Here is a 24,822-nt window from a genome sequence, read left to right as displayed (position 1 = left end):
GAAAAGAAGTGTCGAACAATCGAATTTGACTGCTGGAAAGATCTTTATCTTTTGTATAGAAAGTTTTGCAACGGTAAGCACAAATTCCATTAATTAAATTATAACCAATTTAAACTTAAATATATATTATATATATATATATACATATATACACATACATGCATATATACAAACCTTGTAATATATTATTTTTTCTTCTTTAAGATCTTACGCACGTCGACTTCATACTTCATGGTACTTTTATCGGTACATTAATCGAGAACGATCATTAAAAAAATTGTACTTTTATATAATAGAATGCAATACTTTTGTTTATCTGTAAAAAAAAAAAAAGAATGAAAAACATGTTTTATTTTTTAACGAAACACACTCACTCTTAAAAATATTTATAATTTTTTTTCTTTTTTTTTTTTTAAATCTATATTAACAACAAAATAATAATACGTAACGATTGAAGTGAAACTTTACATATCTCTAACGACTTCGTCAAAGGTAAACGAGAAACTAATGTGAAACGAAGTAACAAGATGTTAGATAGATAAATACAAGTCAAAGTAACAAGTTAAATCATTAATTGATTCTAGTATCATTGATTGATTGCTCGTTAGAAAGACATTTCCTTTTGAAAAAATATCAAATGTCACGTTGTAAAGGAGATAATTAAAACTTGCCCTTCTTCGTTAACGTCCAAAGAAAATAATGAACTTACAATGATGTATGTTATTAATCTGTCCACCTTCAATGATACATAATAACCGTTCCTCGGTACGTACCAGCTTGATATCCTTTGCTCAGTAGTTTGTGAATATTTTATAAAGTAACGCCCAGCTAAGAGGGAGAGAGATAGAAAAAAGAGAAAAAGAGAGAGAGAGAGAAAGAGCTTTCTTTAGCTTCTTACAGAAACTATTCTTCAGTATGTTAACTTCATCACTACAACATGGATATATTTCAACGTGATTTTTACAAGCTCAATAATCGATTATTATCCTTCGTAGGTTTATGGCCTTATCAGGATAAAAAATCTCGTTTATTTCGTTTATACTTTTTGAACATTGCATTGCTGTCTTTCAACATGACACAGGTGATCACTGATCATCGGCATTAATAGCGAGGATATAAAAATAAAAATAAAATAAAAAAAAAAAATAAAAAAAGAAATAAAAAAATAAAAAAAAAATAAAAAAATAAAAAAAAAATAAAAATAAAAAAAAAATGATAAAACAGATTTAAAATATAATCATACATTTTACACAGATATTTCAATTGTACACTTCTAAAGGAGATTTTAATATGATTATTGAAATTGTCCCGACGATAGCAACTATGATAAACATGACGATCAAATATTATACTTATTACATCGGTATGTTCAATGTAAGTTTATATAATAATTGTAAAATAATATTTCAAATGAATTTGATATTCTCGCATGATGTTCGCAGATAAAAAAACTTTTGGATAAAATGATCATCGATTGGAAGATCTGGAATACGAAGGAAGAAATAGAAATAATTAAAAGATATGCTAAGGAAGGTCGTCTTTATACTTTAGCATATACCAGTAAGATATCATATTTTCTATTTAATAATAGTTATATATATATATATATATATATATATATTATATATATGTATCCTTGTTTTAAACGATCTATTATATTGTTTTTTTTTTTTTTAGTATATATATACGTTAGTACGATATTATATTTATCGATATCGTTTTTACCTCTTCTTCTGGACGTAATTCTACCTTTAAACGTATCACGGCCTTTGCAACCGATCGTTTTAGGCGAATATTTTATCGATCAATCTGAACACTTTTATTTTATTTTCTGTCACATGGCTTTAACAATTTTACTTGCCATGACGATTGTAATAGCAACCGATACACAATTCTTCGTTTTCACTTCTCACGCCTGCGGAGTATTTTCAGTCGTAGGGTACAAAAATATTGATTATTCTTTTTCCTTTTTTTCCTTCTTCTTCTTCTTTTTTTTTCTTTTATAATAATCAAAATCTATCGCAAATAATTGATACAAAATGAATTGACTTTTAGATTTCGTTTCGAACGATTAATGAAAAACAATGAAATTACTTTTATGATTAATGAAAAGAATAAATACTTTAATTACCGTGAATCATTAAATTACGTTGCATGTTCCATCGAAGGCCACAGCAGAGCTATAGAGTTAGTATGATATATCGAAATAATCAAATTACGAATAAATTGCGCAAATGATTTTTGATTGAATATTTTCAATGAAGGTTTGTGAATCTCATCGAATCATCTTTCTCAACCCCTTTACTTATACAATGCGGAGTAAACGTCGCATGCTTGAGCGTTTCCTTATATCGTGTAAGGATTTGTATCATTGTTCATCTTAAAATTAATAAATACATAGATTTAATATTAATTACGTTGTATTTACAGATGACAATGTTGTTGGACATGTCCACGGAAACATTCAAATACATTGCCTTTTTAGCCGCACAATTATTTCATATATTTTGTATATGTTATTCCGGACAAAGGATAATCGATTATAGCAGTGAAATCTTTTTAAAAACGTACGTAAAAAAATTTCAATTACGATAAAATAATTTGCAAAAAATATTTCAAATATATTATTTTATATCTTTTAAAGATACAACGGTCTTTGGTACGAGGCACCATTAGAAATAAGAAAATTATTACTTTTGGTTATAAAACGAAGTATCAAACCATCTAAATTGACCGGTGGAAATATATTTGTCTTTTGTCTGAAAGGTTTTTCAACGGTAAATTAATAACATATAGAATATATGCGTATGCACGATTATATTAATATATTTTTAATAATTAATATTATCTAATATTTTGTTTTTTTTTTTTTTTGTTTTTTAAAGATCGTTCATACATCTACCTCATACTTCATGTTTTTGTCCTCGATGAATTAATTAATAAATCCTATTTGAAGTAATCAAGATCTTGAATGATCATTTTCTTTCTCACACATCGTTCATTCATGAATGAAACGAAAGACATTTATGTAAATATCTGAAGAAGAACAACTGCAATGTTCGAAGAAAACAAACTTGTAATTGTCTTTATAAATTTTCTTTCTCTTTTTCTCTCTCTTTCTCTCTCTCTCTCTCTCTCTCTCTCTCTCTCTCTCTCTCTCTCTCTTTCTCTCTTTTTCTTTCTATTTCACCTCCGAGTAAGAAGTATTTTTCAAAGTACTGTAAAGACACTATATACTCTTATAATTACGTATATATCACAATACGTTTCAAGTAGAAAGCAATAATAAAATATTAATACGTATTATAGATTTATTATTAAAGCTTCTATCAAAGAGACTTCTTACTTCATGACAATCTAAGGGTTCAAACTTAGAATTAAAAAACGCATGTAGATATATTCTATCTACTTATCGTATCAGATTGATACGACATGATAGAATTTTATTATACGTCAACAATTATTTTCCATTTGTTATAATAATACCTCTAAGAGAAATCTATTTCTCGTAACGCCTGTCATACTCAATGATTGAAGTCTTGTTGAATATTTTACGCGATGTAAAATTTCCCTCTGACATTATAAAAAAATATCATTCAGTCTCTCTTACATTCTCTTAACGATATGGATATCTTCAAGAATCGTTTTTATAAAATTAATTATCGTCTATTATCCTTCCTTGGTTTATGGCCATATGAAAAATCTCGTTTAAGCCGTGTTTTTCTCATGAATATACCGATGCTATCGTTCAACTTAACACAGGTAATATATATACATAAATAAATACATGTCATTATAATATACATAATTAATATACATACGTCTAATTAATTGATTTAAAAAAAAAAAAAAAAAAAAAAAGAAAAAAAAAGACTAAACTTATTTACATCATTGATTTATAGATTCTTAAATTGTATACTTCCAAAGGAAACTTTGATATTGTTAAAGACGTTATACCAATATGGATTGGATCATCGATCGTCATTATTAAGTATTATCTTTTTGATTTCAGTGTACTCGATGTATGTATCTCCATTATAATATTCTATATCATAAATTGTTAAATATAATAAAAGACGTAATTTTTACTTACGTACGTAGGTTAAATCGCTTATTGATGATATGATAATAGATTGGAATATGTGGAAGTCTAAGGAAGAGATTGATATTATGAAGAGGTTTGCCCATTTGGGAAGAATATATACTTTAGGATATACAAGTAGGATTACAAAACTGGTGTTCTTTTATGCTGAAAAAAAAAAAGGGGGAAACGATAATTTCCCGTCAATTTCTTTTTTTTTTCTCTCTCTCTCTCTCTAGTATACATATACGCTGTTACATCATTATTTCTTTTGGTTACGTTCATACCACCCTTATTGGACGTAATCATACCATTAAACGAGAGTCGCCATATGAAATTACCTGTCCTCGGAGAATATTTCGTTGACGAAGAAAAATATTTCTATTTGATGTATTGTCACATGGCTATTTCAATAATGATCAATGTAACGACATTCATTGCCACTGATACACAATTGATGGTATTTTGTTGTCACGTTAGCGGTGTATTTTCGGTAGTAGGGTGAGAATTAAATTATTGATAATTATTTTCTTTTCTTTTCTTTTCTTTTCTTTTTTTTTCTTCTACTCTCTCAATATCATTTTTACTCAAACGATTTGCAATATACATTTGTAAAATATAGTTTTCGTTTGGAACACTTCCTTAAGAACAACACCATTCAGGATGGATTGACCGATCTACAAAAGAAAGAATGTTACAATCATGTCTCGCTTTCGATCAAAGGACACAAGAGAGCATTAGAGTTAGTATTATAAAAACAAAATATAATCCTTTTAAATAATTAATTGCGCGACAAATTATGTCGCGATTAATGAATAAAAATATTTTCAAACGAAGGTTCGTCAAACATTTGGAATCTTTGTTTTCGCATTCTTTGCTGATACAATGCGGCTTGAATATTCTTTGTATGAGCGTTTGTCTTTATCAAGTGAGTTATGAAAATAATTTTCTATATACTCTCTTCTTTTCTATAAATTTTCTTTTTATCTGTAAAAAAGAAATTTCATTTTTTTTTCTTTTTTTTTTTTTTTCTTTTTTTTTTTTCATTACAGGTAGCAGTTTTGTATGATGAATCGATAGAAGTTATTAAATTTATTGCAATGGTACTCGGTGAGTTATTCCATTTATTATTTGCCAGTTTGGCCGGACAAAATATAATAGATTCCAGCAGCGAAATTTATTTTAAAGCGTAAGTCTGAAACAATTTGAATGAACAATTTGAAACAAATTTAATTAATTCATTATTCATATAATGTGTTCATAGATATAAATATATACATTATAAATAAAAATATATGATAATAATTAATTATTTTTATATGTACAGTTATAGTGGACTTTGGTACGAGGCGCCGATAGAAGTACGAAAATTATTAATATTGATTATGAAAAGAAGTCTTGAACCTTCTCGTTTATCAGCCGGAAAAGTATATATCTATTGTCTGGATGGTTTTTCAACTGTAAGCTAAATAACTACATTACAAATTTCTACGTTTGTATTGATTTTTAATAATTTATCTGAAAATATTTTTTTTTAAGATCCTACGAACTTCTACCTCATACTTCATGGTACTTTCATCGGTTCAATAATTAAACATTGACATTTGTAAATTTTTAGTTGTTTAAATATAAGAGCAATTTCAAATGATCCTTCAATTTGTCTATCATCATTCGTGACAATTACATTCGGATTCATAATTCAAAACGTCGACGATTATTTCTCGAACTTCTTATTTTAATGATTTGTAATAAAAATGATGTGAGAATTAATACGAAAAATATTGTTAATTCATTTTTCCAGAAAAAAAAAAAAAAAAAAAATACTTTGACAAAGTTTTGTCATTTATTTGAAACAACAAAAGCAATTATTTTGTAAATTCTGTTAAACGATTAGAAGTACTCATTTTATTTTGCTTCTTTTTTTTTTTTTTTTTTTTTTTTATAAAGAGAATTCATCTTATTAATTAATTTTTTAATTTATTTACTTTCCAAACCTTTTTTCAAGGAAATCGCAGAATATTTAATATAATAATTATTGGCAATATATTTTTATTAATTTAAAATTATAATATCAAGAATATAGAAGTGTAATAAAAGATGTCTATCAAAAATCAATATTCTTAATTACATCATTTAATGAATATATAAGATGATCAAAAAATATATAGAATATATAATTTAATATATAACATGTATGTATGATTGTATTATTATGAGAATGTAAAGTATTAACGATGGTTTAAATATTTACCTGAATCATTATTGTTGTCGTCGGAAAAAAATGAATTACTTGGAATACTAATAAATCGTATTTTAAATAATGAAGACTTACATGATCATACTGTTCTTTGAAACAAACCTAATGAATGAATCAAAAAACATAGATATAAATATTCGAAGTTACGATGTTCGAAGAAAATAAAAAATTGTGATTGTATTATCAATATCTCTTCCTCCAAGTAAGAAATATATTTTCCAATTAATATAAAGACATTATAGATCGTTAGAAGCATATATATATATATATCATAGTACGTTTGAAATAGATAGATGGTAAATTGATGGTAAGATATATACGTGTCACACGTATTTTATCAAACTAATACTCTGGCATAAGTTTGATTTTATCTATATAAAAGATTGTCTTCTGTCTCATGACATAATCAAAGATTAAAAATTTATAATTAAAACTCATTCGTTCTCTCTTCGTACGGCTAGAACAATGTACGTATGTATGTATGTATATCGAATGAAAGAATTCTATTACACACTAGTAATTATCTTACATTGCATGATAATAATAGTCGTACGAGAAATCAACTTGACATAAATCATTCGTCATACTCATAACATGGTCATCCTGAATATTTTATAAGAATATTACCGGTAAGTATATACAAAGGGTTACTTCCCTTCGATTTTTCAATGAATATCATTCAATCTGTTTTAACGTACCCTCAACGATATGGATATCTTCGAAAAACGTTTCTATAAACTTAATTATCGTCTTTTATCCTTCCTTGGTTTGTGGCCCTACGAAAAATCTCGTTTAAGTCGTGTTTGTATAATACATGTCATAATATTATCGATCAATATGACACAGGTAACTTTTGATCCATCTAATAAATGGAACAAAATGAGAACAGATTTAATTAATTTATTGATTATAGATACTTAAATTATGTACCTCTGAAGGAAATTTCGATGTCATGAAAGAAGTTATACCTGTTTGGGCTACATCATTAAATGTCGTCATTAAGTATTATACTTTTGATCTCAGTGTACTTGATGTATGTATATTCATATAATAATGATCAAATATATATATATATAACATCATTTTTATTTACTGTTTCTAGATTAAATTGTTCATGGACAATATGATATTGGATTGGAATATGTAGAAATCCAAGGAAGAGATTGACATTATGAAGAAGTTTGCCCATTTGGGAAGAATGTATACTTTAGGATATACAAGTAGGATTCCAAAACTGATGTTCTTTTACGCTGAAAAAAAGAAAAGAAAAAAAAAAAGAAAAAAAAAAAGAAAAAAGAGAAAACAAAATTTTCCATCATTTCTATTTACAGTATACATATACATTTTTATGTCATTATTTCTATTGGTGACATTCATTCCACCCTTAATGGATGTTATTATGCCACGAAAGTCGTCATATGGAATTACCTGTCGTCGGTGAATACTTCCTTGACGAAAAGAAACATTTCTATTTAATTTATTGTCACATGGCTGTCACAATAACAATTAGTATAACAGTATTAATTGCAACTGATACACAACTGATGGTCTTTTGTTGTCACGTTAGCGGTACATTTGCGGTCGTAGGGTGAGAATTTAATTGTTGATTATTAACATTAATTCTTAATTAATGTTTTTTTTTTTTTCTTTTTAATCTCGATAAGCGTAATATATAAAAACAAATTCAATATTTATTACAGATAATAAAGTTGTATGACAACTCAGTAGAAACAGTTAAATTTATTGCATTTTTCATTGGCGAATTATTTCATTTATTTGTTGCCAGTTTATCCGGGCAAACTATAATAGACTACAGCAGTGAAGTTTATTTCAAGGCGTGAGTAAAACATGTAATTGACTTCAGTGAATAATCTGAAACAATTCAATTAATCCATTATTTAATGTTCCATATATATATATTTTTTTTTCCATATATATATATATATATAATTAATTTTTTTATATGTACAGTTATAGTGGCTTCTGGTATGAGTCGCCTATGGAAGTACGTAAATTATTGATATTGATAATGAGAAGAAGTCTTGAACCTTCTCGGCTGACCGCTGGTGACATATTTATCTACTGTCTGGATGGTTTTGCAACGGTAAGTTAAATTAAAATTTACAGATATATACATCCATATTATTTTTCTAATTGATCTTAAAATTTCTTCAAGATCGTGCAAACTTCTACCTCATACTTCATGGTACTTTTGTCAGTCCAATAATTAACCATTGATATTTGTAAGTTATTAGTTGTTTAAATATAGGATCTATTTCAAGTTATTCAATTGTCATCCATGACATTTACAATGTCTATTCATAATTCACAACATGATCGATTATTTCTCTAATCCAGGAATTTGTGATAAAAATTATAATCAGAGAAATAATTTGAAAATTTTTATCAATCAGTCATTGAATAAAAGAAGATCAAATTTTTTTTTACCTGAGAACGTAGCCTCCGTATTCTCTGATAAGATAAATGATTAATTTTTGTATTTATATTTAGAATTATTTCTACTTTGATAGTGAGCAAACATATACTTGATTTAGTTATTTACAATGCTAATAAATCGTATTTGGTATAGTCAAGACATAGACGATCACTGTTTCTTTTGCCACTTCGTTCATTGACATACATCGAATGAATTTGCTTACCTGCAATATTCGAAGAAAATAAACTTGTAATTATCTTTCTCATCTCTCTCTCTTCACTGCCCCTCTCTCTCTCTCTCTCTTTCTGTCTCTTTCTCTCTCTTTAAGTAAGAAATATTTTTCCAAGTAATGTAAAGACACTATATCCTGTTTGAAATATATATGTATCACAGTAAGTTTGAAATAGATAAACTGATGATAAAATATTACTACGTGTTATACCTTTGTTACACAGTAATACTCTTACCTATGTTTAATTTATTCTAGAAAAGACCCTTCTATTTACTGACAATCCAAGAGTTTTAACTTATAATTAAATATCATTCATTTATTCTTTCGTATTCGACTAGAATGATGTATAATCAATTGAAAGAATTCTATTACAAACTAGTAATTATCTTGCATACGTGATAACAACGAGTGCAAGAAAAATGTATTTCTCCTAAAGCCTGTCATATACTTGATTGAAGTGTTATTGAATATTTTATGCGAGTGAAAATTTCCCTTCAATTCATTAGAAAATATCATTCATTCTGTCTTACGTACTCTTAACGATATGGAGATCCTCGAGAATAGTTTCTATAAACTTAATTATCGTCTTTTATCTTTCCTTGGTTTGTGGCCGTACAAAAAGTCACGTATACATCGTGTTTGTCTTATAAATATTCCAATATTATCATTCAACATAACACAGGTAAGATCTTTATCCTTCTAATAGTTCTTAAAAAGAGATTGTTTTATTTATTTATTTTATTAATTGTAGCTTCTTAAACTGTACACTTCTAATGGAAACTTTGATATCATGAAAGAAGTTATACCTATTTGGGCTACATCGTTTAATGTCGTCATTAAGTATTATCTTTTTGATCTCTATATACTCGACGTAAGTCTAAGATAATGATCTATATCCAATTAAATATAATTAAAATTAAATATTTTCTTACACTCGTAGATTAAATTGCTTATGGATAATATGATAATTGATTGGAATATGTGGAAGTCCAAGGAAGAGATTGACATTATGAAAAAGTTTGCTCATTCAGGAAGAATGTATACTTTAGGATATACAAGTAGGATTCCAAAATTGGTTTATTTTATGCTGAAAAACAAAAAACAAAAACAAATAAAAAAAAAAGAAAAAAGACAAAAAGAAAAACAAAATTTTCTGTCATTTCTTTTTCTAGTATATATATACGTTTTCATGTTCTTATTTCTATTGGTAACATTTGTACCACCCTTAATGGACATAATTATACCTTTAAACGAGAGTCGTCGTTTAGAATTACCTGTACTCGCTGAATATTGCGTTGACGAACAGAAACATTTTTATTTGATTTATTTTCACATGGTTGTTTCCATAATGATTATTATAACAATTTTAATTGCAATTGATACTCAACTTATGGTTTTTTGTTGTCACGTAAGTGGTGCGTTTGCGGTCGTCAGGTGAGAATTAAATTATCGTTAATTTTTGTTCCACCTTCTTTAAATTTTTCTATTTAAACTATTTCCAATATATCTTTACAAATCGTAGTTTTCGTTTGGAACACTTCTTAAAGAACGACGCGACATTGGATGGATTATCTGATCTTCAAAGAAAAGAAAGTTACAGACATGTTTCTCTATCTATCAAAGGACACAAAAGAGCTTTAGAGTTAGTATTACAAAAGAAAGAAATTGTATAAATTAATTGCGACAAGTTTTGTCGCGATTAATGAATGAAATTTTTCAAACGAAGGTTCGTCAAACGCATGGAACTTTTGTTTTCGTATTCATTGCTGATACAATGCGCCTTGGACATTCTTTGTATGAGCATCTGTCTATATCAAGTAAGTGTAAGATTATAAATCATATATTTTTTGTTTTTAATATTATTTTTTTTTCTTTCTTCTCATAAAAATAATTTCATACATTATTACAGATAAAACTGTTGTACGGTAAATCAATAAAAGCAGTTAAATATATTGCATTAGTAATTGGCGAATTATTTCATTTATTTGTTGCCAGTTTATCCGGGCAAACTATAATAGATTACAGCAGTGAAGTTTATTTCAAAGCGTGAGTAACATGTAAATGGGCCGAATGAACAATCTGAAACAATTAAGTTAATACATTATTTAATGTTCCATAAATATACATATGTAATTAAATAAAAATATATAATAGTAATAAATTTCTTTATATGTTCAGTTATAGTGGCCTCTGGTATGAGGCTCCTATAGAAATACGTAAACTACTGATATTGATAATGAGAAGGAGCTTTAAACCTTCTCAGTTATCAGCTGGAAAAATATTTGTCTACTGTCTGGATGGTTTTTCAACGGTAAATTAAATTAAAAATTACAGATTTATACATTCATATGATTTTTCTAATTGATCTCAAAATTTCTTCAAGATCGTGCAAACTTCTACCTCATACTTCATGGTACTTTTATCAATCCAATAATTAACTATTGATATTTGTAAGTTATTAGTTGTTTAAATATACGAGCAATTTCAAGTGATACTATTTTCATTTGTCATTCATGACGTTTACATGTGTATTCATAATTTAAAACATGGTCGATTATTTCTCAAATTCTAATCTAAGAATTTGTGATAAAAATGATGAGAGAAATGATTTGAAAAATTCTGTTAATCCATCATTGAAAAAACAAGATCAAATTTTGTCTCCTGAGGATGTAGCCTCTGATGCTTTGACAAGGTGTTGTAATAACTGAAAAAAAAAAAAAAAATAATTCTAAAAATTCTAACATATAGAAGGATTCATTTTGTTATTCTTTTTAAGAAAATTTATCTCATTAATAATTTATAAATGAATTTACTTTTCTATAGCCTTTTCAGTGAAACTGCAGGATGTTTAAGCAATCAGCGATACATCAAAACACCTATCATTCGGCTATCAACGAATCAAGTATGTACATTGTATATACCAAACAATTGATTTTTGTATTTATATTAGAATTATTTTTACTTTGATTGTGAGCAGACATCAATTGCATCTTCCTCAAGTCAAATTAGTCCAAATTTCCAACGTAAATCTATTGTACATCGACATGTTTCACCTCATCCACCTTTATTTAGGCAAGGAATCACTGAAACAGATACTTTCAAATCTGTAAGAAAAACAAGATCCATGGTATTTCCTAAAAGTGTGACATTTTTATAATATTATACATTAACAGATATGATACTAATTGATGGCAATATATTCTTATCAATCTAAAACTATATAGTAATGAATACGGCTTGGCATAGAAGTGCCACTGCTTCCACTCCAGATTTAAAAGTTGATCATCAAAAAACATTATCTGTAACAACATCATCTAAAGTAAATACAAAATGGCAAAGTGTGTACAAAATATGGACTTTAACATATAATATGCATGTCTTAGAGATTACACTTGATTGTATTATTTTGGTGGGTAAAATGTTCAATAATTCATTGACATATATTATGTAATTATTGTCTTTAGCTTGCAGGATTCATACATTTAGCTGCAGCTATAATTCTGGCTATAAACAAAAACATTATACTGACAATAGTAAAACAAGAAATACATAATTTAATAAGAACAACTTTTATTATTGTATCATTAGTACTCTTGATCTATTCTATTATCGCACTTTATTTCCTTCACAAAGGACGACAAAAAAGAGCAATAGTTGGTGGCAACATAAACGTTACATCTTATTTTTTCATATTAAACATCTATTTCCTTCTTTTAGCATGCAGCTACTTCTTTAATTATGGCATTAGTTATGCTATTCATTGCTTCCATTCAAAATAGAATAGAAATTAAGATTTTAAAAAATGTGGAAATGAATATGCTCTCAATGATCAATTCTAAAACAATAAACTTTTCTTCATCTACTTTGGATAAATTTCATATAATGGTATGGATTATATTATAAATAAAATTAACAATATATAATCACTTGATAAATAATTCAAAAATATGTCTCATATTGTACAGTTTAAATGTTGCGGAGCAAAAGGCAATTTGGATTGGTGTAAAAATGAGAAATTTCTCAAGGGAATCAATTTGAAAACTGATCAAATAAATTCTATGAATCTTTTAGGTCTTTACATTTGCCATATTCCAATATCTTGTTGTGCATCATCTGTCAATGAATATAATGTATCTGCGATATCAAATAGGTATAAAGATAATGGCAAAGAATATTATTATCAATTTTTAATATAAAATGATCATTGTTATTATCACCAGTCAAAAGTCATGCTCATTGTATCCAACACCATGGAATACCTATCGTCCTGGATGTTTAACACCATTGAAACTTGAAGTATATTACATGGGTACATTATATAGAGTTATATGTTTTACAACTATAACAGTATTGGTAAATATTTCATATTCTCTTAATATATATATATATATATATATATTAAAAAAGAAACTATCAAAATAATTTCATTATTTTTTTTTTACACAGCTTTTATCTATGGCATCTTCGATACTTCTCTGCATTTATCCATAAAGCAATCATAGTATGAAGTATAAGTAACAATCGCATAATATAGAAAAATAATATGAAAATTAAAAAAAAAAAAAAAAGAAAAAAAAGGAAATTGTTCTTAATATAAAATTTGTATCAGTGTGCATCGCATAAACGAAAAGACATAACGTTCTAATAACTAAGGTTATTATTACTTACGTAAAAAATAAAACACATCTAATGTAAATCTAATTGATTTATAAACTAAATTTATATAAACGAATATATATATATATATATATATATATATATATATACTCAATAATCTTAATTATTAAATTACTTACAGAATTTTTTCAGCATTTTCACACGTTCCGATAGCAACAACGACATTGTCGCTAGTGCAGCACGGCATAATTCAAACTAATCGCGCAAATTTTCAAATGAATTTTTTCTTTTCTTGCACCAAAGAAATAACCTATAACATAATTTCTGATATAAATAATATGATCGTAAAAATAAACACTATCGTATTAAATAAATTTTAACATTAACTCGATTTTCTATTTGAAATGAAAATAATGACATATTATTTTAGATCACTATTGTATGCTAATCATATTAATAATTTGAATTTTTATTCGTACGTGGCTTCCAATCGCAATTCGATTAAATATCGATTATCGTGTAATCTATAATTTTTCGATTATTAAAAGTAAACATTCGAGTTTTATTGGTATGAAAGATATATATATATATATATATATATATACCGCAAGTTATTCATCTAATCGCGCGATTCGTTCTAGCGCGCGCGCTACATTCGCGTCAAGAAAAAGAGACAGAAATACTAGCGTTGACTTATTCGATCAGGCAGTCGATCGCGGAACGCTCAGGTGTGCGTTTATCGCATAGCTAATATAAACGTCGATCGTGTGATATGTTAGTTATCGTTTGGTGATACACGTGGATCAAATAAAAAAAGAAAAAAAAAAAAAAAAAGAAAGATAAATGTGCATATTAATATCGTGATTATAAGAACAAAGACAAATTAAAAAAAAAGAAAATAATAATAATAATAATAATAATAATAATAATAATAAAATCGTAGAGACGACGAATATAAAAAATTTGTATAATAAAATATTCTTTTTTCATTTTTTTTTTCTTTTTTTTTTTTTTTTTTATATATATATATACCAATAATAGAATGCAAAAACATCAAAAATATGTATCCTCGTTTTCCAGAAGAAAGATGTCGTATTTCGGAACGAAACTTGCACTTTTTATGATCGCGTGTGGCCTTGTTCTTGGTCAAAGTGATAATCAACAGGCCAATGATCCAGACAGGATCTTTTTTCCTGAATCAACCAGTCTAAATGCCGCAGATAATATAAAAAGATCTACAGCAAGGTCGAGACCGGATGACAACGTACTCTTGGTAAATTAATACATGCTTTTTGTTTTCATTAAAGTAACATTAAATAAATACATATTGATAATAAATAATTAACAAGTTACCTAAGAAAAAAGACGTAAATCAATACTCATTGTTATATTTAATATCTTCTCGTTTCGTTCTCCTTCAATATTATGAAGAAATTGTTCGTAAGTAAAAAAAAAAAAAAAGAAAAGAAAAAAAAATACAGAAAAAAGAAATAAATAAAAAATAGAAAAAAAAGGAAAAAAAGAGAGAGAGAGAGAGAGAGAGAGAGAGAGAGAGATGAGGAAAAAAAAATGATAATTAAAGATGCTGTTGTCATTTCAATTAGAACTCTTTCCTCGTAATACTACTTACATGATATTTATGAATTACAAAGCTTTGCGTTCCTAACTCGTACAGACTTGCGTAATCCTTCAAATCGCGAAAATTAGGTCCGCTTATGTTGGAATTTCATTGTTTTCATCATCGACACATTATTATTATCTTTTTTTTTTTGTCATTTTAACGTTATTGCAGATATCAATCCTCGTATCAATTCGATAAAATGCATATATGTGTGCGATATATATACATATATATATATATATATATATATATATATATATATATATATATATATGTACGTGGTATATAAACAGTGTACCTGCATACACACATAGATACACTTATTTGATTCAAAGACCTGTTAAGAGGATGATATTGAACGTATGTATGAATGTATCTTGTTTCCTTCCAAGAGTTACATTCAATTTCTATTCAGGCCCGTCGGATGACGTCGAAGGCCGAATTATTACTAATGTCGAGGACGTTTGTACCTTCGATTACCTAGAATGCAAGTGTGTTCATATAGAAACATATGTACGTATGCATTCATTGTATGTACATAATTATAAATTCTTTGCACGGTGTTCACCATATATATAATATGTATGGTGTATACGTATATATTTATATATATATATACTTAATTATCCAATGATCTTTAGTATATCAATTGTGTAAATTCCACATTTGTCACCATGCATAGATATTTTAGTCACAAATAGAGAATCATTATCTCTTTACAATACATATTTCTCATTATTTTCTTGGAAAGTCTATCGGAATTATGTGTTGTTAAAAGTGAAAGTATGCATTCGTTATTTTCTTGCTCGTTATATCATCGTAGTAACGATCAAAAAAATATCATACACGGAACAAGGATATTTTTCATGAGTAATTGGATCTATAAAAAAAATTTATAGTCTATAAATAAATACATATATATATATATATATATATATATATATATATATATTATTGTTTATAAATATAAAAAAATAAAAAAGACAAATTTTAAATTAACAATAATGTCTACCATATCTGTTATATACAGATACATATGCAAGTATATAATTAAACAAAAACAAAATTAGAATAACAAAAAACAACAAAAAAAAAAAAAACAAATTAAAACTGAAAGAATACGTTTAAAAAATTGTTTACGTACGTAATATTTTATATATCCTGTATCATATAATAATTCAATTGCTATCATTGATCACATCTCATGTGCAATATTTATATGCATATATATATATATATATATATATATATATATATATCTTTTTTTTTTATTTCTTCGTCGACAAAAAATAAAAGACAAATCGCGATCTTGAATCGTAATCATCAGAAAGTTGATGATTAACTTTGATCTTATCTAATCAAATCGTTACTATAATCGTTCCAGCTTCCAACAACAAGGACGAAGGAAGTTCTGCATTCTAGTTAGTTTTGAATTAACCGGACGCATTAAATCCACATATATAGTGACCGACTTGTCAACTTTATTTAACTAGCACGACATCTTTTAACACGTTCCGTGCCAAGTAATTTTTGCCTGACTTGTCGTTCAGGCCATTTGATATTTTGACTAAAGAAAAAAATGACTGCGTGTACCACCGGTGGTACACGTGGCCTGACGATCAAGGTTGACGTGTACCACCGGTGGTACACATGGCACGGAACGTGTTAATGCTTGAATTTTGCGTTCTTACACTTCATTTCTTTTGTACATTAAATAAGACGTATGATGTGACGTTGTATCGTTGTTACATTCTTGGAAGAACGTTAACAAATGAATGAAGAATGTTTAATCAACGTGAGTCTTCATTGAACTCCGATACGTCATTTAAAATACGATAATAACAATTTCTAAGTTTAATATCGGAGCCTTTAGAAATTCTTATTTTTTTCTTCTCGTTTCTTATTTTCTTTTTTCTTCTTTCGTTTTCTTTTTTTTTTCTTTTTTTTTTTTTTTTTTTTTCTCTTTTTAATTTTCATATTTACACAATAAAATATCAAAAAGTATATAATTATAATAAATAATTCATCTACTGGTACTACTATTGTTTACTATTTTTAATTATTAAATTAAATTACCAAGAAGAGAAAAATTATTGCAGTATTATTTCTTAGATATTTATTAAGAAAGAACTCGTTCTCTTTGAACGGTAACTTATTTTACTTATTGGAATATTCAAACGAGTTTAACAACAGGTTCCCCTTCTCGACCACTGACCGGATTTTATAGTTTCGCCTGTTAGAGTTTTGCCTGTTAGAAAGTTATCCTTCTTATTTTTGCACAAACTATAATAAAAATTATCGTACTAATCGAATTTATTATTAACATACTATATAGAAATCTTATTAATAACATATGACACACTTTAATCGTTCTGTTCAATCATGATTTAAAATTTTAATTATTAGAAAGTACATACGTACGTATGTTGGCGAGTACTGAATTATTAATCTAATAACATACAACTAATTCTAATCGTATTGTTAATCTATCATTGTAATCATCATTGTAAACGTAATCCCTTAAAAAATATAACATTTCGTTATATCGATTAATAAGTCGCATTGTTATCATCTCTATTCGATTGATAATATAATTGAAAAAAAAAAAAAAAAAAATACATGTAAATGAAAGACGAAGATGCATTAAGACCGGTTATTTATTATATTTCAATGTCATCGTCACACGTAAGTCAACATCACAGATCATTGCATTTATCGTACGTCCTTCGCTTAACACAAGACCTATTTTTATTATAACGCGTAATGATGTTATCAAGTAACGATTTAACATAATTCATTGTAATTATGTGGTTTTTTTTTTCTCCATTTCTTTCTTTCTTTTTTCTTTTTGTTTGTTTGTTTGTTTGTTTGTTTGTTTGTTCGTTTGTTTTTCTTTTTCCTTACTCAGGAATAAAATTTGACATTAACACATTGTTCAATAAGAATCATCGAATAAGAATTATTATTTTCTGCATATAATATATAATAAAATATAAAAAAGAATTTTTTCTATTTCCTTCGAGTAAAATAATCTTTGAGAATCTTTTGATTTGATATGTAACTTGTTAACGAGCTACATTGTGCGTTCATTTCTTTTTTTTCTCGTTTTCTTTTTTTTTCTTGTTTTTTTTTTGCATTATTTACCTTCATCTTCCGCTTGAAAAACCTCTATTTGTATTTTATTATCAGCCTACAAAGAAATATGTAAAAATTATTATATCTGTATTATACAAAAATTGTTATTAAACATTAATAAATAATATATATATATATATATATTTTTTTTTAATAGAAAATATTCGTATACCTTGGTAAATAATTTTAAGTTTATTAACTTTATATGCATAATTGTTAATTGTCACCTTATAATTTGATCCTTCTTGAAAAATGAAACGATTATAATAATTTTTGGATAACATCCTCACATTTATTTTTTTTTTTTTTACTTTACGGATTATTGACCTAAGGAGATCGATTTAAAAGATAATTATCACCTTAGTCACAACTTAGTATCCGCGATCGAGGATGATGATTCAGGAATTGATTAGTACTGGGAATACCCTGATCGATGGATCAGGTTTTTATTTTTATTCGTAATAGTATTTTTTTTTTCTTTTCACATTTTTTCTTTTCCTTTTTTTTCTTTTTTTTTTTTGAAATACACTTTCCGCATGTCGTGCTATGAAATGAGAAAAAAATAATTATATATACGTGTGTGTGTGTGTGTGTGTGTGTACATATATAAGGAAAAAAGAAGATATTAGTCGATGAGATCAGTAAGATAAGATAATTCGTTCAATTTTCAAGAAATTCGAGGAATTTCAATTATTTTCAATTATTAATTATATTGGCATGATCAATAACAATTTTCAATGGTTTGATACATTGAAATAAATAATATTATTAATAAATAATATTTATTAAAAATATTTCGTACCTCAAATCTAAATAAATAACAACCTATATTATATATTTTTTTTCTTTTTTCAATTTTTCATTGATAACTTTAAATATTTTATATCTAAATAAACAACACTAATATTATTTATATTGAAAATTCATTGCTTATCGATAAAATTATCTTGCGATATATCTAATCGATCTTGAGGATAAAAATTGAAAAGGAGAAAAAAAAAATACAGAAAAACAAGCTTTATTAATGATTAATAAAATAAATAGATAAATATTAGCCCGTTAAGAATATTTTTATAATCTTCTTCTATATATGCTGAAAATAAATTATCAGAGCAAATGATTTTCTTACCACGTTACGTTGTTTTTTGTCGGCACATTAAAAAATATAAAAGAGAGAGAGAGAGAAAAAGAAAAAGAAAAAGAGAGAGAGAGAGAGAGAGAGAGAGAGAGAATCTTGCGTGGGCTACACGGTAAAGTGCAATTTGTAAAGTAGACAATAAGATTATCGTTGGCGCTATAAGTGCGTCACTAAATATTGCCAAGCTTGCAAAAGTACGTCTTTTAAGTGCTCCAATATAATAGTTATCTTCCTCTCCCGCCTCGAGTTTTTCTTTATTTTTGTTTTGTTTTGTTTTGTTTTCTTTTCTTTTCTTTTTTTCTTTTCTGTTTGTTTTTTCTTTTTTTCTTTTTTTTCTTTCTTTATTAAAAATATGACTGGCTTTTCAAAAGGATTTGCATGTCGAAGACAGAACATTTATAACAAAGAGAGAAAGACTGTAAAAAAAATATCATTAACTTAGAATATCAGAAATAATTGAATAAATTTATATATATATATATATATATATATATATATATATAATTCATCAAAGTAAAAATTAAAATTATGAAATTATAAATTGTGCATTATCTTGATGAAATATAAATTACATATGACAATTAATATCATCGTTTGAATAATTAAATAAAAGTTCGATTAATTTATCTTATTATATTGTATAAATTAATAAATGTCGTTTATTTTCTTCTTAGAATATTCATAAGTTTAAATAATTTTATCCTTCTGAGTAATTCGATTGAATTACAACGTTGTAATTGTTTTTTTCCTTTTTTTTATTTTTTTTTTTTTTTTTTTTTAACATTGTCCGCTATCAAACAAACAGAGAACGTTTTCTTATTATTCATTATCATCCACGTAAATCGGATTCTAATTTCCAATTCTATCTGACGTTTCTTTCCTTATCTTTTTTAGGCTTCATTAAAAATCGCTCAAAGAATAAATTCAATCGAATCTTATGAAGAGTTCCTCGAGTTTGTCCATGTTCCAGAGGATAAGAAAATTCATATTGCTGGTAAGCATTAATACAATTAATTAATTAATTAATAACAATTGTAATAAAACATTATTTATATTTTTCTTGCGATATGAAAGAATAAAAAAACAATATTAAAAAATATACAAAAATCATTTCACGACACTTTACGTATCACGCGCACATAAACACGCTATATTAAAAAGTGACAATAAAAATAAAAAGAAAAAAAAATAAAAAGGAAAACCAAAAGAAAAAAAAAAAAAAAAAACAAAGAAAAAAGGTAGATTGCCTTTAAATTCGTATTCGCTACTGAAACCTGATCTTATCTTAAAGAAGAAAAAAAAAAAAAAAGGGGGAAGGCAAATGTTTTCAATTACGAATAAAGTACACATGTATGTGTATGTGCGAAGAGAATCGCTTATCCAAATGTACGTTGTTATCAGTAAAAATATGAGATCATCCTATAAATTATCACTATCATATATTTAGTCCCTTTTTATAACATTTCATTCGATATTTCAAAATTATTCGAAGAAAAGAGACAAAAAGAATAATAATAATAATAATAATAATAATAATAATAATAATAATAATAATAATAATAATAATAATAATAATAATAATAATAAAAAAGAAAAACCTTACGCAATATGTCAGACTTAATTGTAAACATTACTTTATTTAATATAATTATTTCTTTAATAAGTCTATTTAATTTAACTTAATTAAGTCGGAAGGAGATTGTTTAATAAAAAGAATATCTGAACTCTAATTCGCGTGTATAATCAATCTTTTAAATTGTAATAATATAAATTTAATTGTTTTCAAAATAAAACGTCCTTAATAAAATATTCTCCGTCACATTTTTTAATCTCTTCAAGTTAATCACATTGGACAGGCTTCTTGAACGTATGAAATTTTTATCGAAAATTGTTGATCGATGAGATACGTAAATCCATCTTGTTCTTTTCAAACGTAATATTCAATTTGTAGTTTGCAAGAACCCTAACGTCACATTAAATTCCTGACTAAAGTACCTTTTGTGTATGGCTCGTGTCGTATAAAATCTGTGATAGTACACAGACATGTAATTTTTTTTTTTTTCCAGATAATTTGCAATTTTTATTTTCTCATAAATCTCATTCTTTATATATATATATATATATATATAACCATCACCATTCCTTCCAATATTCTCCTTCCAATTTGATATTTCCTATAGCAGCCTGAATATATAGGATGAGCCAAAACTGTATAAATGATTTTTAAAATCAATTTTAAGCCCCTTTATCGAGACTCTTTTAATAAGGTTCGTAATTTTACAATCTCCGAAAGTGAAAAAAAAAAAATAGTTGATTGAAAAAAAATGTAATTGATATTTAAAATTCACTTATAAAGAAACTTTTGATCCATCCTGTATTTTATCTTACTCCACTCGTTCGGTTAGTACCAAACGTATCTTCTTCTTCTTCTTCTTTTTCTTCTTCTTCTTCTTCTTGCTTGCTTGGTTGTACTCACTCTAATGGTCCTGATCTCATTGGTGCCATTTCCTCTTCCAATTTTACTCTATTGATGTTCCTCTCTCTCTTCGCCCATTCTCGTATCATATATATAAAGCTTGAAAAGATTGCATAAATCGGCTTCGTTTCATCGCACGTACACGATATCATCTTCTTGATACTTCAAAACTTCATTCGAATTTATAGCTCGTGTTTTCACCCTTGAGATAAAAAAAAAAAAAAAAAAGAAAATAAAAAAAAAGAAAAGAAAAGAAAGATCCAAATCTGCAAGTATATTTTATTCAAGCGATTTCAATATCAACCTTTTTTATGTTTCTTTGATTTCGAAAGATCCTGTTTTCTAATTGAGTCATATGTATAAATAATTGACATTGAAGGTCCGACATTTAAAGTAGATTTCTTCCTTCTTTTTGTTTTTTTTTAATATAACCAATTGATCCCCCTCCCCCTCTCCCTGTCCGTGTCCCTTACTCCGAGAAAATAATATTAAAGATATAGGAAAGTAGTTTGTGAAATCATACGTGACATGTTTAAAGAAATGAATCATTAAAAAGATTTTTACCTGTTACCAACAGTTCTTTTCATAATAAATACCAATGATCGATATTAACGTTTTTAAATAGGAATTGATCAGGTTCTTTTATGCGATAAACTTTCGAATATTTCTTTGGCCTCGGGCAATTTTATCGGGCATATCCGTGGATACTTTTGAATAAATGATTCTCCCCAAATGAGAAAAGGAAGATTATTCCGAGTAAAGGAATCATTTGGAAATGTTATTCCAAGAAAATATTTATTCATCAGGCATATTAACAACTACCTGAAAAAAAAGATATATATATATATATATATATATATAAAATTGTTAAATTTTTAATCAAAAATAAAAATTTATTTTGATTAGGTAGAATAGGAAATAGCGAAGAAAGATCGAATGCAGAACAAGCGAAGCCGGCTAAGTGTATACCAGAATTACAAACAGTATCCTTGAGACAAGAAAATAAACCTTCTACACTTTATTATCCACCTTGTACGAGAATCAAAAGATGCGGTGGATGTTGTGGGCATTATCTACTAACGTGTCAACCTGTTGCATCAGAAATTCGAAATTTCGAGGTGAGTTATTTAATCAATCGATTGATCTTTCATTATTGATAAGTAATAACGATTTATTTTCTCCCTTTTTTTTTTTTTTTTTTTTTAATATCAAAGGTAATAGTCTCAGAAATCGGCGAAAATTTAAAAGCAACATATAAAAATAAAGAAATTGTGGCATTGGAGGAACACACGGAATGCAAGTGTGATTGCAAAGTTAAGGCAGAGGTAATTGAATCAAGTAAATTGTTAATAGATAATCGAAAGGCATTTCTTAAACTTGTCTTCTTCTATCTTATTTCACATGTAAATCCTTTTTTATCCTTCCAATATTGATACCAATATAGATAAAAATTTTTTTCTTCTCTAATTTAAAAATAACTACATTACTTTCGTCGAATTAACAAACGTGTTCTATTTTGAATACATTCTTCCATTATTATATCCACCCTAATTTATCAGCATCGAACATTAAACTACACGTTTGAAAGTATTTATATTTTATTTATCATATCCGCTTTGATTAAATCAAATTACGCGTTCTATTTTAAGATCAAAAATATCTTTTTAAAATGTTCGATATGCAATAAATAATAATTATATATTTTTTATTATTTAAATAAAAAAGAGAACGTATAATTTTATATCTTAGCACTGCAATGAAAAGCAAGTCTACAAAAGGAACGAATGTAAATGCGCTTGTATAAATACTGACGAAGAAGAAAAATGCAAGGCAAATAACAACATTAAACTTTGGGATAGTGAAGTCTGTACTTGTGCCTGTAGGGAGATCGAAGAGTGTTCAACTGGGTCCTATTTCGACCACAATACGTGCAGGTGTGAGAAGAAACAATAAGGGGAAACTGCTAAAAGGATTACTTCTGCACTTCTTACCGTATTCTACTCACTATCATTATCTTGTAAGCTGTGAAGCACGAAGCGTTCCTATTTCACACAAATTTTATTAATTTCTTTTTTTTTTTTTTTTCTTTTCTTTTTTTTCTTTTCTCTTTTCCTTTCTTTTTTATATTCTTTTATGTCTCATCGCTTGATGTCAATTGTTTTCTTCACAGCTTTTTTTTGCTTTTTTCTCTGCATTCATCTTGTGTTTCTAAAAAAAAAAAAATTATGCACCAAAGAACCATGTATACTCTAATCTTGTTGCTAGTCTTGATATAATCCAGTTTGCTCTCATGCTATTTATATTATTTTTCGTACACATATTTTTTTATTTTCTTTATTTTTTTTTTTTTTTTTATTTTTTTCTTCTTACTATTACATATGATTGACAAAAAGTTATTAATATCTCTTATCAATCGGACAATTCTGTAACACAAATAATATTTATTTAAGGTGTCAAAGAGTTCCAATATTCTCACAGTTTGGAGATTTATCTAAAAAGATCGGATACAGATTTGGACAAACTCAAAGACCTGACAGCGTACCACCTGTGATAGTGACTTTAGATGCCTCAGATCCAAGGCGGAAACAAAAAGATGATCCTGAATATTAATGAAAATGAAATTAATTGATGACTATGCGATATGACTAATGATAGATAACTTTTTACATGGCCACGCTTATATTTATGAGCTATAAGATATACGTTTAGTATATATTTATATTTTAAGTATTATATATTTATCCATTGTTATGCAGATCAACAAACTGCATTTTCACATATCATAGAACATTGTGATATGAATATAAATATAAATAATTGTATAAAGC

The 24,822-nt window shown here is 26.7% G+C and overlaps 2 protein-coding genes and 1 long non-coding RNA gene across 3 annotated transcripts; 2 read left to right on the top strand and 1 right to left on the bottom strand.

The window, feature by feature from the left end:
* Positions 1-3,447: 3,447 nt before the first annotated feature.
* On the bottom strand, positions 3,448-4,555 carry LOC124431539. The gene is made up of 3 exons (XR_006944029.1): positions 4,423-4,555; positions 4,094-4,249; positions 3,448-3,752 (listed from the first exon to the last, which is right to left on the bottom strand). It is a non-coding gene; the product is annotated as an uncharacterized LOC124431539 (long non-coding RNA).
* A 1,786-nt stretch (positions 4,556-6,341) lies between these two features.
* LOC124431567 lies at positions 6,342-11,711 on the top strand. Its single transcript, XM_046979637.1, has 9 exons — positions 6,342-7,208; positions 7,252-7,371; positions 8,039-8,175; positions 8,310-8,442; positions 9,759-9,878; positions 9,948-10,441; positions 10,530-10,674; positions 10,917-11,053; positions 11,186-11,711. Exons 1-9 carry the CDS (start codon positions 7,047-7,049, stop codon positions 11,325-11,327), a joined length of 1,590 nt encoding a protein of 529 aa, XP_046835593.1. The 5' UTR covers positions 6,342-7,046; the 3' UTR covers positions 11,328-11,711.
* Positions 11,712-14,257: 2,546 nt separating this feature from the next.
* On the top strand, positions 14,258-24,820 carry LOC124431536 (vascular endothelial growth factor A-A). The gene is made up of 7 exons (XM_046979572.1): positions 14,258-14,352; positions 14,705-14,897; positions 20,413-20,512; positions 22,901-23,112; positions 23,209-23,319; positions 23,744-23,928; positions 24,445-24,820. The coding sequence occupies exons 2-7, from the start codon at positions 14,712-14,714 to the stop codon at positions 24,602-24,604; spliced, it is 954 nt and encodes a 317-aa protein (XP_046835528.1). The 5' UTR covers positions 14,258-14,352; positions 14,705-14,711; the 3' UTR covers positions 24,605-24,820.
* Positions 24,821-24,822: the final 2 nt, after the last annotated feature.

Source organism: Vespa crabro, chromosome 21 (assembly GCF_910589235.1).
Source record: "Vespa crabro chromosome 21, iyVesCrab1.2, whole genome shotgun sequence".
NCBI classification, from domain to species: Eukaryota; Metazoa; Arthropoda; class Insecta; order Hymenoptera; family Vespidae; genus Vespa; species Vespa crabro.
Note: the sequence above shows the minus strand (reverse complement) of the source record. Positions and strands in the feature narration are given on the sequence as shown.

What these genes read in the sequence shown, in the direction of transcription:
- LOC124431536 (XM_046979572.1), top strand. Translation starts at nt 14,712, where the DNA reads ATGTCGTATTTCGGAACGAAACTTGCACTTTTTATGATCGCGTGTGGC. An exon ending in CAGAAATTCGAAATTTCGAG is followed by an intron (nt 23,113 to 23,208) that starts GTGAGTTATTTA and finishes TTAATATCAAAG; the next exon opens with GTAATAGTCTCAGAAATCGG. An exon ending in ATTGCAAAGTTAAGGCAGAG is followed by an intron (nt 23,320 to 23,743) that starts GTAATTGAATCA and finishes TTTATATCTTAG; the next exon opens with CACTGCAATGAAAAGCAAGT.
- LOC124431567 (XM_046979637.1), top strand. Translation starts at nt 7,047, where the DNA reads ATGGATATCTTCGAAAAACGTTTCTATAAACTTAATTATCGTCTTTTA. An exon ending in TATTACAAAAGAAAGAAATT is followed by an intron (nt 10,675 to 10,916) that starts GTATAAATTAAT and finishes ACATTATTACAG; the next exon opens with ATAAAACTGTTGTACGGTAA. An exon ending in AGTGAAGTTTATTTCAAAGC is followed by an intron (nt 11,054 to 11,185) that starts GTGAGTAACATG and finishes TTATATGTTCAG; the next exon opens with TTATAGTGGCCTCTGGTATG.